Genomic DNA, 14,119 nt, shown 5'->3' with positions numbered 1-14,119 from the left:
AGGGAGGGTCGTGTCCACGACCCTCCCAAGATGGTCTCCATCTATCTCAGTCTCTCGTCGTATCTCGGTTGGTCCGAGCTCTTTCGTTCTATCAGGACCGAACGAGCAACGATCGCGAAAAATTCGCTCTCCTCGAGTTTTTCAGATCCGAATAATCGAGATGCTCTCATAGAAAAAGGCTGCATCGTATTTTTGCCATGTGTCCAGGGTTAGCCTCCCCTTGCCGCTGCGCTTCGAGGAGGGTTGCGGCAAAAAATTTATGAGAAAATAATGGAGAGATTTTCCGGCAGGGAGGTAAAGAACCGAGAACAGAAAGTCCGAGCTCGAGCGATCGTTAGCTACCGGAGACAATTAATCAAACGAGAAGCTATGCACAGAGCAGCTTGAGGCTGACTTACATAGTGAAATAGTGGAGAATCTAACAGCCAGCGATGACCGAGGTTTTTATAAAGAAAAAAGCGCCTCATTGGCTCTCTACTCTCCAATGAACCTTCGCACTGTACCATTCCCGATTGTCAGTAGACCGGATTCGTGCTCGTAGTTATTCTCAACGAAAATAGTTTCGGTGGACGTAAAATAAGAGACGCGAATCCGACGCGGATCATGACGAAATAAACTGGGTGTAAACCCACGCGATGAATCGAACGAGCTTCGTAATTGATAAGAGTTATTAATAATCCATCATTCATCGCTCCTCGCCGGTAGATGTTGCGAGTGGCTTATATACGAGCGGCGAGTAAAATTAGACCGTTGCCTATTGGCACATAGAGTTGCATAGCGGTGAGGGAAGGAAATCGGAAAGATGAATGAGAGCGAGGAAGAGAGTTGACGGAGGTTGAGACAAAGTGTGCAGCGAAGAGAAAGGAGGATGCGAGGGAGACGGAGAGCAGAGAGAAGAGAACGAAGGGAAGCTCCCGCGAGCCCTTTCACCGAAAGTAACCCAACTCCGAGAGTTGCTTCACCCGTTGCCCCTCTCGCTTCTTGTCTCTCGTCAAACTGACTTGAGTGAAAAAGATTTTAACGAGAGAGCCGAAAGGCTTGGAGCGACGGGTCAGAGTCTAGGAACATGTTACTTTCTCCGTCTCTGCGCGCTGCTTCGTCATTTTCCTTTCAACGGCATTGAACCGTGCGTCGACGTTCATTTTTTCTTGACGTCGGTCTCCGGCGGACAGTTTTTCCATCGGTTATTGGGGCTCGGGTACAACGGCATGCCGCGGGAGTGTGCCGTTAATAATTACCTCGATGCTCCTCGAAACGGTCAGCCCCAATTCGGCACCGAAGCACGGAGGATTAAGGCACCGCGTGCGATGCAAATTTGTAAGAATGCAAATTCCACGACGTCCTCTTCTCACCTTTCATGAAAAGTTATAATTCCCAAGGAAGTTTAGAAGTTATGCGCAGTCCTTCGTGTGTTCCTTGATCCTCGCACCTCTCCGTTCTTTTTTCTTCCTCCGTGTGCCTCCCGCTTATTTTTCGTCGTCGCACAGCCTCGGCCGCCCAACGATCCGACTTAGGTTCCGCGATACGCATACCTAACGCGCAATTAGCTCGAGTGTAATTTGACTCCCGCGCGTCCGCGTACGCCTCATCCACCAGCAGCGGCAACAGAAGCGCCGGAAGCACCGCGACGGGATAAAAGCGCATAGCTCGTTTCTGGACCGTTCCATGCCGCAGGCGAGCATGCCACCGCGGATGAAGGAAGACGGAACAAAAAAAAGTCTGAGCAAGAAAGGAGAGTGGCTACGCATTAAAGTCGAGAGCTAAAACCTCGCTGCGCGGAGAGAACGAAACGGAGAGGGAACGAGAGAAGCAGAAAATAATAACGCAACCAACGTAATTAGAGCGACCGACGAGACTCGTTTCATCACTTGCGCACTCGAAATATACTATCAGCTAAATATTCTGCTCGCTCGATTATTTGGAGCGCTGGAGCTGACTTCCAGGCTCCCCCCAATAATTTGTAACGAGTCCACTCGAAATCGTGCTCGACTCGGTGACCCATATTACCGTGATTATTACACTTAATTATTAATTGCAGCTCCGACCGAGCAGAATTTCGACTCGTGTTATGAACCGTGCCGTTGAAAGTCGTTGGTTCAATGGCCCACGGTGCTATCGAAGATTTCGATGATTCAATCGCAGTCTTCTCAGAATAATGCACTTTTATCTCGTTGTATTCGATCGTTTTTTATATTTTTTTGTCACTCGGCATTATGCCTATGACGAGAATTGATCGAAGGATATTTTCTCTGCGTCGTGTCAATCTACGATTTTTTTCATTCGGTTGAACTCTGCTTAACGAAATTCCTCACTTTCGTAGTTTTTTATTCTCTCGTAAATCGATCGAAATTTATGAGCGGCACTTTTTCATGTTTCGCTGGTTCATCCTTTGGATTCGGTTCGTCAGTTCTTGGACGTTATTTCGGCGTGGCCCACATCTCAACGAGTTCACTATTTGCCCATTTCATTTGCACCCGTTGATCCGTTCGTCGATGCCGTCAAAATTTTCAGGAAAATGGTCAGAGCAGCAGAATGAACGGGGGATCCTCCACGCACGAGCTTTCACTGCAAGTACAATAAAATGAGAGAAAAAACGTCGAATTGAAGGTAGCACAGTCTACGTACCTCCGACAAAACCATCCTTGCAGTCTCGCCGGCTAATTTATTTGGACTTTTCCACTTGTACCTGTAGCTTTCAACGATCGTCTCCGTGTGCGTGCCTCTTCGCGAACGAATACACTCGAATCTGTCGCGTTTCAATAATACTCGATAGCCTTTCAGAATGTTCAATAAGCGACATCGATCCTCCTGCCTGCCTATATTCGCTCTCGATACTCATTCATGACGGATGCACCGTTTGTTTGCTCGTTTCGCTGTCATATAACGTCGTGACGAGTGCATGCTCGCTTGAAAAAATTATTCATTTTTATTTCGGATGATTAAAAAAGGTTTCTACGTCGTTCAAAAATGGTGGGCACTGGGCTGATGCAAAAAAAATCGTGATTTTTTTCTCGGAGCTCCAATGGAAATCGTTAGTACATCAAAAAAAAACGTAATTTTCCCAAAATTTCAGATTTAAAGAATTCCTTTTTTCCTCGTTTTTTTCTCACGTTTTTTAAACTCATCATTTATAGCTAAATATACAGGAAAAAAGAAATAAATTGTGCGAGGTAGCCTTTTAATTTTTTGGGGAGTTATAAAATTTTGTTAGATTTATGATTCCATGGAGCACTAACTCTTTCTGTTATGAAAGCAAAAAAAAAAGTGTTGCTTCGCGATTTTTGAGAAAAAACGGGAAAATACCGGAAAGTGGCTAAACATTTTTTTTAATCTGAAATTTTGGAAGGATTATTTTCTTTTTATGTAATGACGATTTCCGTTGGAGCTCCGAGAAAAAAAATGTCGATTTTTTTCTAGCGTGCACGTCCAAAATTATCATTGAGCGGGGAAATCGTGCTTAATTTCCTGGTCTCGGAAGGCGATGGAGACTTAAGAGGCTCTTTTGCAGGTGATGCAGGTGCGAAAGCTGAAAAGCGGATTCACATTTTTCTTCGCGACACGTGATACTTGGAGGAATATTAAAGCAGCCTCCCCGTGAATTTTCTAATGAAAAAAGATCAACGCGTTTCTTCAATTTTTCTTGAAAACTTAAAACTGGCTACGAGAAAAATGAGAAGCAGGATTTTCGCGGACTCGACAACGAAAAAACCGCCTTAATCTCGCGTTACTACCGTTTTTGTGGAGCTTCGGTTGTTACTATGAACCTCGAAGAGTTACGAGGACACGCAGTATGCTCGTAACTCTTCAAGAATTTACTATTTTTCGCCATATTTTTTTTCTGCACAATAGAAATTTAAGGGCCTACGAATGACCTGGAAATTCACAGAGTCGACATCCATATTTTTTTTATAAACTCGATTCTCTTATCGATGAGACAATTTTTTCGTTAGTTCTAAAAAATATTGAGAATGAGGGTATCATAAATATTCTCTCGAAGAGAAAACGTGAGCTAAAACGCGCTCGCGTCGTTTTTGTAAATCAATTACTTGTCAAAAGCTTTTTACCGTGACCATAACTCAGTTTGCATGAAAAGTTCAACGATTTCGTCACAAATTCGCGACTGCTACAACGCAGAGCGGAAACTCGAACTTTTTAGTTGGAAGACTTTACTTTTTCATTTTTTCGAAAATTATTCCACTTTTACAGAATTTTTACCATAAATAATTCACTAAAAGCAACTTTTTCGTATAACACTTTCTTCGTTATCAAAAACGAAAGAAATCGTGTACAGTTGAATCTTATAAACTCAAATGAGAAACAAAATAATTGGAATAAAAAATAAAAAAACAGCATTGCTACGATGAATGTTCTTCGAAAATCGATTTTCACAGCCCTGTTTGTAAACCATCGCACAAATTGCATCAATATTTATATAAAAGTGTGATGATTTTCGTCTTCCAATGACTGATGCGACGCTCGGGACTCGTTGATGCACAGAGATCGAATAAAAAAAATATTCCAGTAAGAAAGATTGATGCTTGAAATTCGATAGGATTCGACAGACCAGAGAAATTGATTGGTTCTGCAGCGCGTAGGCTCGGCCGATAAAGGAATCGATGAACGATGGGACGACGCTGCGTTAACTCGTACCCGAGGCTCACGAAAATGAGGATAAGAGCGGGTAGGAAAAAGAAGAAAAAAAAATAATGTTGCAACCGCTGCATTTAGGGGCTTTCGTCGAGTTGGAAAACTGATGGCGTATCCACCGCGGAGGCCTCGTAATTCCGGTATTAAAATTGCAAGTTGCGCAGCCGGGCGTTGCAACGGGATAGTGCTAGTGGCGATGGTGGTGGTAGTTGTGGAGATACTTGTTCGGATCCGTCGAGTCAGATGCGTTTGTCTCACTCGGGTTTGTTGTAGCAGGGAAAATACGGCGAAGCTGATGCTGCATCAATTTTAGTAGCGAAAGAGCTCGCTTTTCTCTCTTCCTCTCAGAAAGAGAAAAAGAGAAAGGGAATTGGAGAGAACGAAAGATAAAGAGAGGCACTAAATGAAAACCGTTGTTAGAGGCGCACGCTTCCGCAGACACTCGGCTGTAATACCGCCCAGCGTCATATTAAAATCGTGCCATTGTTCGATACCACCGAGTACACTCGTATAACACAAGAGCGAATGAGAGACACTGGATAAGAGAGAATGCTGGATTAGGAAGGAACAACTGAAGGTATACGTTGCAATAAAAGTGCAGACGGCGATGGAAAATCGATTCGTACCACTTGTTCACACCTATGAGGAATTCGTCGAAAAAACGAAAGCAACGAAGGGGGTGGGGAGAGATTTGTATATCGAAGCAGGGGGTTCGATGTACAAATTTCTTTCCCTTTACATATTTCACATTTTTCTTATTTTCAAGCGTATCGGGGGCCTCTGGATACAGTCCGAGTTCGAATATTCTGGTCCATAATTAACAAGAACCTTTTTTTACGTCGTCTCGTTGCTGGATGCAGGGAAAATCGATCGTTGAGTATCGCGCACTTTGAGAGTTTCCTCCTTTCATTGAAAAGCGTGCTCGAGTAGAGGAAAACTACTCGAAACTGTAAAGCACTTCTAATTTCATTAACAGATGCAACAGCAAGATTCGCGAAAGTTTCGAACATTTGAATTTGATTAAAATGAACACTCACCAAGTAGTGACGGAACAAAAATTTATTCGGATTACCCCCGCCTTCTTTGATCAGCATGAACGCTAATGTTATTACGTTCTAGCATGAAATAAGTGGCTGTATAAAAAAAGTATTTTGTAAGCTAAATATTATTGAGGGATATTCGCCAGGTAGTCTTTGACGTTCGAGGGATCCAACCGTCGGAAACCATTCTCATCGCATATTCCAACTTCGATGTTATCCGCTGTCATTTGACCCTCAAAACCTTCTATGAGTGTGAGAATCGCAGTGTGAACAGCATCGTCGAGCTCCAAATCTTCGCTGTACCTCTTCTCCAAAAATGTTTTGCCATTTACAAAGTTTTTTCCCATCGCGGTCGCTTTCCATGCGAAGTAAGCACCAGATGGATCACATTGGAACAGATGCGGCTTGCCGTTGTCCCAACCACAGATCAGGAGAGATACGCCAAACGGACGAACACCACTTTAAATCAAAGTCAAAGAGATTTTGTTATTAGTCGTTTCTTCGTAGCTCTGATTTCAAAGTTGCAACTATTATTGCATTTTAATCGTTCTGCCTGACAGTAGCATAAAATATCAGTCAAAAAATATGTTGAAAAAATTATTGCTTAATTACTGTCATTATATAATCTTTTGTAACAATTAAAAAATTATAAAGTCAAGAGACGCTGTAGTAAATAGAATTAAATTTTTTCAAATTATCCTATAGCACAGTATCATCTGATACTCGAATGAGTTAAACTGGAACTCATAATCATAGACTATTATCTACTCTTCTTATTTACAAAAGCATGGATATAAATAAGAAAACCGGCTAGAGATGAACACATAAGTTTTGAGAGATGGCTTCAAACTGTTTCATTTGCAAAACATGTTTTACGGTTGTAATACAACTTTGTGAAAATTATATATTGAATATTTGTTCTTCGATTCCTAATTTTTAAATTCAATGTAAAGAACATAGAGTATAGTCAATTTATTCGATTGTCTCTCAAATTTGTTGATTTTTTACAGAATGTCGGATTATTTTGACTCAGAAACGCCAGTTTTTGTGTACCAAAGTTTCTACTCAGCGGAAAAACGATTTTTTCAAGATTGGCTGTAGTAGACCAAAAATGTATAGTATGTGGTTTAATAATTTTTAATAAAAGTGCACACGTCACAACATTGATATTCTTCTTATGTTCAAGGTAATCTTTACAATCATTTTACAGCTTTATATTTTCCAAGATAAATGAAATGGTCGACATTTTAAAATGTATTTCCCCCATCTACAAAGGCTCTAATTCAATCCCATTTCCACGTTTTTTTCAAATCTTTACCTAGCTTCCTTAAGTTTTTCATTTTCTGCAGTATAAAATGAGTTGAAATGCATTTGTATAGAGTAAATCTCATTATTACCTACTATGTTTTCTCTTAAAGTTTACTTATTTTAAAAATTTTGTTACGCAGGTAAGAATATCTATTGATTTACAGTTTAAATTCGGATAATGAAAAAGAATGAGATCACTTTTAAAAATATGTGTACAAAAAAAAATTACCCGGATTGAGTATACTCCTGCATGAGCATGGCTACTCGCTGCACTAGTTGAGCAGTTGGTATAGGTTCCTGGTAAACCAGAAGATACTGTTGTGCCATTTTACGAGCCTGTTTAACCAGCAGTCGATAATCTGGGCCCATTCCGCTATAGACCATTCCAATGTGCTTCGTTATCATTTCAACTTTGTTTACACTGTGTTCCTCATAGAGAATGGATTTGTGCTTGTTCTCCGTAGCGAAGACAATGCCATTGGAAGCCTTGATGCCAACGCTAGGGGCACCAGCTGCGACTGCTGCAAGAGCATATTCGATCTGCACCAACTTGCCCGAGGGACTGGTAAGAACATGAAATAGTTTTTATCAGAATTGAATTGATTCACTGATATAAAAGATTTTTTCACAAGTTTTGTTTTCAGATGTTAAAAAAATGCTGAATTATTAGAGTCAAACTATGCATTGGAACATTGAACTCTTTTTAAAAAAGGAAATGGAAAATTCTGTTGTATTTTAATAAAGTAAACTTGTACAGTATTTGGATTATTTCAATACATTTCATTATTTGAGCCATGGCACTGCAGTTAAGGTTGAGTTTGATCATTTTTAAGAATGCAACATTTCCGGATGAAAATTTAGGTCTACTGAAATTTTTTTTTGGGTTAAAGTTTGCATAAAATATTTACAGGAAAATTTAGATCAAAAGTGTTTCTGAGTTCAAAGATGTGATTAATTTTTATTACATATGATTAGAAATAGATCAAACTTTTCTGAATCCTTTTTTGGGAATGCATCAGTGTTTTTTAAAAAAAATGCCAATTTTGAAGATTGTGTAAATTAAGCAGGAGAAAAAAATTTCGTTGCATTTCCATGAAGCAAAAGTTAAAAAACATTGAATTCTTATGGTGATTAATATTCTTGATCGAGCAGCAATAATTATATCAACAATGATCCAGTCATGCAAGGTGATTGTAGTTCATTGAAAATTGAAACGCCGGATGGGAATTAGGTTAAACGTGTTTCAATTGTCGGCGGAACTGCTATTTCGCGACAGTACACAAAATTTCGAATGATTAGAAGATGTAGGATATCTTAATGTATATTGTTGCGAAGAATAAACATTTTCTTCCAATATTTACCTGAATGTTGTTAATGAAAAACTGTATCTTTCCGATGCCATGACAATGACTACAATTACATTGCAACTATACAGGCTCTGAAGTTTGGCGACATTGGCGTCTCGACAATCCCTCGTTCGTACTTTCGTTAGCTGCAAGTTCAGTCGATATCTTCGCAACAACAGCGCGTAGTGGTAGCCCGCCAACCAAAAATTGGTTCTGCCCTCCCGTGAATAAGAGCCAATAAAATTGGATATTCTTGTATCGCTCTAATACCATACGTCAGAACATATCCGAATACCTAGAATTCCAGGTCTGGAGAACCTATGGGAATTTATTTACTTCCAAAGCAGTCCTTTATTGAGTCATCAGTTAACCTAAAATATCCATTGTTTTGTCAAAACGTTTCAAACAATTCAAACGTTTGTCACGACGATACGAATGACGAACGAGCTCAACAAACGTACAGTGGCATTGTATCTAGTAAGTAAACAAATGTAGAATAAATTCCGTGAATAGTATTGGATAAATAGATTTTTGATTTTAAATATCGTTAAATGAATAAACTTCGATATCACAAAATATTTATGCAGCAAAGCAAGAAAAAAGAAATTTGTCAAACCTAACCCTAACATCGAATCGTTAACGAATTAATTATCCTAGTAGCGGATTTGAACCATCCGAATAAAAATGGCTGAAGATGAAATGGAAAGCTTTGAAATCACTGACTACGATTTGGATAATGAATTCAACATCAATCGACCACGACGGAAACTCACGAAACAGCAGCAAATGCTTGGTATATGGGCCGATGACAGCGATGAAGAGCAATCAACTGTTAGACAACCCAAACATTATAACAAAGGGCCCAAAAACTATACCGCTCCTGTCAATTTTGTTGCTGGTGGAATTCATAAGCCAAGTGAGAGCAAGTCTGATAAAAAGAAAGATGATAAGGATGGGAAGGCTGAAGATGATGACGAGGATCAAGAGGACGATGATGATACCCAGAGGCCACGTAGAGGGGACAATGATTATGTGCCCAACAGCTCAGAGTATGATGGATTAAATATAAAACTTTTCATTTCAATTTTTTTTCTGCTAGAAGAAAAGTGAAATTTATTGAGTCAATCTAGAAAATGAGTGCTAATTCTGATATCGGCCTTGAACCTATGAAAAATTATTAAATGAATTTACAAACAGAAGAAAATAGTCAAATCTAGAATATTTTTTTAGGCAAAGCAATGGTCATTGTATTAAGGTTATCTGCATTTAGATATTAAGGCACATGCAATTTTGTATCATCAAAATAACAGGCTTTCCGTTAACTGGGATTCATTGACGACTCTTTAATTAGTATAAACACGTCATTTTATTTGCCAGAAAATTCATTGTAATATTGTATTTGTTTTAGCGATTCTGATAGCGAATCGATAAGTAACGTGAAGGCAAGGCCATCATTTTCAATGAATCCAAACGCGCATGGAGACATAGCAGGATTAAGAAGAAAAGGAGAAAAATTAAATCCAGCACTAATGAAGACTGGAGTGGGCAGTTGGGAAGTCCATACGAAGGGAATAGGAGCCAAGCTCTTGCTTCAGATGGGCTTTGAGCCAGGAAAAGGTTTGGGAAAGAAACTCCAAGGTATAAGCGCACCAGTGGAGGCTCATTTGCGAAGAGGGAGAGGAGCGATCGGGGCTTACGGTCCTGAAAAATTAGCTAAAATTCCTGAGAAGAAGAAAGATGAGGATGTGGAAGAGGCTAAAGAATTCAAAGTCAAATTGTCACAGTGGCGAAAGACCGATGGGGCAATTAATAATGCAAAAAAGAAGATTCGCTATCATTATCGAAGTGTTGATCAGGTTCTGGAGGAGGGGAAAGCATTACCGGACAGAAGGCCCGCAGGAGGTGCGAGCAGTGACATGAGCAGAGTGAAGGTGATAGACATGACTGGACCAGAGCAACGAGTTCTCAGTGGCTACCACGCGATTGCAAGTGGTCAAAAACGTCCCGACGAAAACCTCATTATTACCGATAAGAAAACTTCCGGCTATTTCGAACTACCTGAACTCAAGCACAATCTCAATCTTTTGGTTGATATGTGCGAACAGAATATCATTCAAAATGATAGAAGAACTCGCTGTTTGAGTGACCGTTCGGTTGCTCTCGTAGCCGAGAAAAAGAACATAACAAAAGTGGTTGGCCAGCAGGAACAATTGATCGATACACTTGCAGGAGTTCTCGCGATCATAGAAAAATTAGTTCATCAAAATGACTCGATCGCTTTGAAAGAAACTGCGGAAGCTTTCAAAAAATTACAGGACAAATATTACGAGGAATACAAACTCTACGAGTTAGGTGACCTGGCCAGTAGTTTCGTAGCTCCAAAATTAAAGGACAGTCTTGCCACGTGGAATCCACTTGTTCAGCCTAAACAACCGATCTCTCTGATCAAAGAGTGGAAGGATATTCTTGAGGTTGGAACTGGTACTCTACAGTCGAGGAACATGCAACCGTACGATCAATTGATCTGGAACGCTTGGATGCCATCGATCCGTGGAGCAGTGCAGTAAGACATTGATTTTTAACTTTTTCTACAGAGCTCACTAAAAATAGTTCGTTTCTGTTTTACATGTCAAGTTTTTGTGCACATCTTTAAATTAATTATTCTTATTTTTTCACAGAGAATGGAAGTGTCGACAACCTGAACCAATGATCGAATTGATAGAAGATTGGATGCCACTACTTCCAGCGTGGATTTTAGAAAACATCTTAGACCTGATAGTGCTCCCAAAATTGACGCTCGAAGTCGAAGAGTGGAATCCACTGACCGACACCGTCCCTATTCACACATGGATTCATCCATGGTTGCCAATAATGCGCAATCGTTTGGACACACAAATTTATCCAATAATCCGTCGTAAATTGGGCTCGGCCTTGGGCGGTTGGCATCCGTCTGACAGATCGGCCCGACTCATGCTCCAACCTTGGTCCCAGGTCTTTGCCAAGGGTGACATGGAAGCTTTCCTCGTGAAAAACATTCTTCCCAAGCTACAAATAGCGCTCTCCGAGTTCGTTATCAACCCTCACCAGCAACATTTGGATCAGTGGAACTGGGTCTACGAATGGGCTACTTTACTACCGATACAAATAATGGTTGGATTATTAGACAAATTTTTCTTCCCCAAGTGGCTTCAGGTACTCGCGATGTGGCTCAATCACTCGCCCAATTACGATCAAATTACCAATTGGTATATGGGCTGGAAGGGTATGCTGAATGATAGATTATTGGCTGAACCAATTGTCAAAGGTAAGCAACCCAATTATTGTTAATCATTGAATCGAATGAAGGCTTTTCACTGCCTCTGAGGTTCTGAGCTAGAACCACATTCCAATTATCTTTTAAAAAAAACATAAACTGATAAACTGGAGCTAAACTCGTCGGCGGTTGTGTGCTCAGACCTCTTCACGAACTTTATTCTCAATAGATGCTTTGATAGAGGTTTATAAATAGTTTCATGACAGTAATCGCGACTTTATTTTATTCTCAGAAATCGTGAGTACATTGTTAGTGTAAAATAAAGGAGCATTTCGACATGAAACGTAACATTCCAAGTTTCAGGGGCAATGTTATGCCTCTAAAACAATTATAAATATTTTACAACTCAATGGTAACGTTAAATGATGTTTCGATTTTCAGACTACTTTAAAAAAGCACTGGATATGATGAATCGAGCTGTGGCGACTCCTCAGGCGCATCAGCCAGGAGCGATGGAGCAAGTTTCGTATCTTACGAGTTTGGAGCGAAATCAGTCGACACCATCGCAAATACCCCCAACGGCGCAACCAAGAATCGAGGTAACAATCGTCAAGGGTCGAATTTCTTTCCACTTTTCTAAATTCGCTTCATAATACAATTTTTTATTTTTATTTTTTCTATCTACAGCGACTCGCTGAGGCTGTGCGTACTGCTTCACAAATACCTCAAGGCTTCAAGGACCTCGTGCAGAAAAAGTGTGAGGAACGAGGCATCCTTTTCATGCCTATTCCTAACAGGTATCGAGAGGCAAAACAAGTGTACAAAGTTGGTAACGTTCAGGCTTTCATCGAAGGAAATGTACTTTTCGTCTGTCACAACGGCTCGAATTGGGTACCAACGAACTTGAACGCTCTGCTTGACATGTCCGAGATGTAACCAATGTATAATTATGTAAATATTAACGTTTTTATCAATGATACAGATAAATATTATCGATCGATCGATATTTATGGTTAAAACAGTTGTTTAGTAACTCAACAAATAACAAATCATTCCAGACGGGTTCTTCAGCCTGGAAATGTCTTGTAAATTTCGAATCTTATTATGATCGCGTGTTTTCTCAGAAAAAATAAGATTTATCGAAAGAATGGAGAAGTTTTTATCATATATCGATTGAAATTTGTTGAACGTCAATCTACTATATCGAAGCTCGATATGAAAGAGTTCTTTGCTTAATCTTTACATCACAATTGGAAGCCTTTCTGCAAATTCTTCATTTTTATATTCTTTAGTCCTTCGTATATTTATTTTCATATTTTTTTTCGGCTTCCAGAGGCATTTTGGTTATTCATGGTGGTTTTTTTTTCAAGTGTCTGCCGCATACAACTTCGTTTCTTGTTTTTCTTGCTCAAAGTAGGCGAAGGATTCGTTTTATGAATTCATTTGAAAAATTCATCGGATTTCCTTGTATCATAGCACAATAATTACGATTCATTTCAGTTTGTCATAAAATTTGATGACAACTGATGAAAATTTCACGACTAAAAACTTTTTAATCGTGGAAATTCGCACAGAGAGCACAGTTTTCCGAGTTCTGAGTTTCATCGCTTCTACAATGCAGTTTAATACTTCGATGGCTAAAGAAATGGTGTGAATCCGTCGAAGAATTTCAACGTGTTAATAATTTTGAAAATCCAGTCTTTTTTCGTTCATCAATTATTCCGTAAATGAACCTTTATTCGATTCAATTGGTGCCTCACACTTTGCATCAATATGCAGCAGTAATGAGTAACAAAAAATTGGCTTTTCTCACCTGCTTCGACGTTTCAGTCGGAACCGACGATTTTGACAATGCATTTAAGCGTAAAATCGACTTTTCAATTATGTTCGCGCACGCAAGCGCAACAAGAGTCCGGATCGTTTGAAAATAGCTCGTTTTTTAATAACATCACATATCGAGATGCAATGTTGTGTACGAAGAATCGAGCGTACCAGCGGAACTGGTCCTGTAAGGATGAACCAGTCCCATCCTTCGCCCACACGCGAGCCGCGTCTACGCTGTACCCACCGTCCGTATTCCTTCGTACATACAGTCTGTCTCGAGATAAATTTGCATCTTTCGTCCGAGGGTGGGATCGTGCGCGTCTTTACCGTGCGATTGTGCCAACTTTGACTCTACCATCAGGCCACAAAAGGACTTGGCTCTCGAGGTCTCGCCTCTGCTGCCTATCTCTCGATTAATATCGCGAAATTGCTCGTTCTACCTCCCGTCCAATGAAATCGGTTCAATTCACCAGTTATTTTTCACATTCTCCTTCCGGCTCATACGAATTTCGCACTTTCGTTTGTGCTCACTTATCCAGAGCATTTTCAAGTTCAATTTTCGTTATTTTTTCTACCGGAATTCCGACCAATGAGGCCTCGGTATTTTGCATTGTGTGGCAACACAACACATCGTTACTTTTTCGAAAATTCCCCAGTTGCTGCCAGGTACGAATCAAAAGTTCTTAGTAAATTGCATTTTA

At 40.1% G+C, this 14,119-nt stretch overlaps 2 protein-coding genes across 3 annotated transcripts; one reads left to right on the top strand and one right to left on the bottom strand.

Moving 5' to 3' along the window:
- Positions 1 to 5,688: 5,688 nt before the first annotated feature.
- LOC122407072 (proteasome subunit alpha type-2-like) lies at positions 5,689 to 8,500 on the bottom strand. The gene is made up of 3 exons (XM_043413050.1): positions 8,357 to 8,500; positions 7,225 to 7,557; positions 5,689 to 6,146 (listed from the first exon to the last, which is right to left on the bottom strand). Exons 1-3 carry the CDS (start codon positions 8,395 to 8,397, stop codon positions 5,813 to 5,815), a joined length of 708 nt encoding a protein of 235 aa, XP_043268985.1. The 5' UTR covers positions 8,398 to 8,500; the 3' UTR covers positions 5,689 to 5,812.
- A 132-nt stretch (positions 8,501 to 8,632) lies between these two features.
- Positions 8,633 to 12,684, top strand: sip1 (septin interacting protein 1). 2 transcript variants are annotated; one of them, XM_043413041.1, is made up of 6 exons: positions 8,633 to 8,818; positions 9,002 to 9,390; positions 9,750 to 10,904; positions 11,020 to 11,645; positions 12,036 to 12,193; positions 12,282 to 12,684. In XM_043413041.1, exons 2-6 carry the CDS (start codon positions 9,026 to 9,028, stop codon positions 12,528 to 12,530), a joined length of 2,553 nt encoding a protein of 850 aa, XP_043268976.1. In that variant the 5' UTR covers positions 8,633 to 8,818; positions 9,002 to 9,025; the 3' UTR covers positions 12,531 to 12,684. The 2 variants fall into 2 exon arrangements, with proteins under 2 accessions (XP_043268976.1, XP_043268975.1); XM_043413040.1 differs by having other exon boundaries at positions 8,999 to 9,390.
- Positions 12,685 to 14,119: the final 1,435 nt, after the last annotated feature.

This window comes from Venturia canescens, chromosome 2, assembly GCF_019457755.1.
Source record: "Venturia canescens isolate UGA chromosome 2, ASM1945775v1, whole genome shotgun sequence".
NCBI lineage: Eukaryota > Metazoa > Arthropoda > Insecta > Hymenoptera > Ichneumonidae > Venturia > Venturia canescens.
This window is presented reverse-complemented; position numbering and strand designations above follow the sequence as displayed.

Bases quoted from the DNA above. Each gene is read 5' to 3' on its own strand.
- LOC122407072 (XM_043413050.1), bottom strand. From the start codon at position 8,397: ATGGCATCGGAAAGATACAGTTTTTCATTAACAACATTCAG. The intron at 7,558-8,356 runs GTAAATATTGGA...TGTTCTTACCAG, and splicing joins TTTTCATTAACAACATTCAG to TCCCTCGGGCAAGTTGGTGC. The intron at 6,147-7,224 runs GTAATTTTTTTT...TTTGATTTAAAG, and splicing joins CAGGAGTATACTCAATCCGG to TGGTGTTCGTCCGTTTGGCG.
- sip1 (XM_043413041.1), top strand. From the start codon at position 9,026: ATGGCTGAAGATGAAATGGAAAGCTTTGAAATCACTGACTACGATTTG. The intron at 11,646-12,035 runs GTAAGCAACCCA...TTCGATTTTCAG, and splicing joins GGCTGAACCAATTGTCAAAG to ACTACTTTAAAAAAGCACTG. The intron at 12,194-12,281 runs GTAACAATCGTC...TTCTATCTACAG, and splicing joins CGGCGCAACCAAGAATCGAG to CGACTCGCTGAGGCTGTGCG.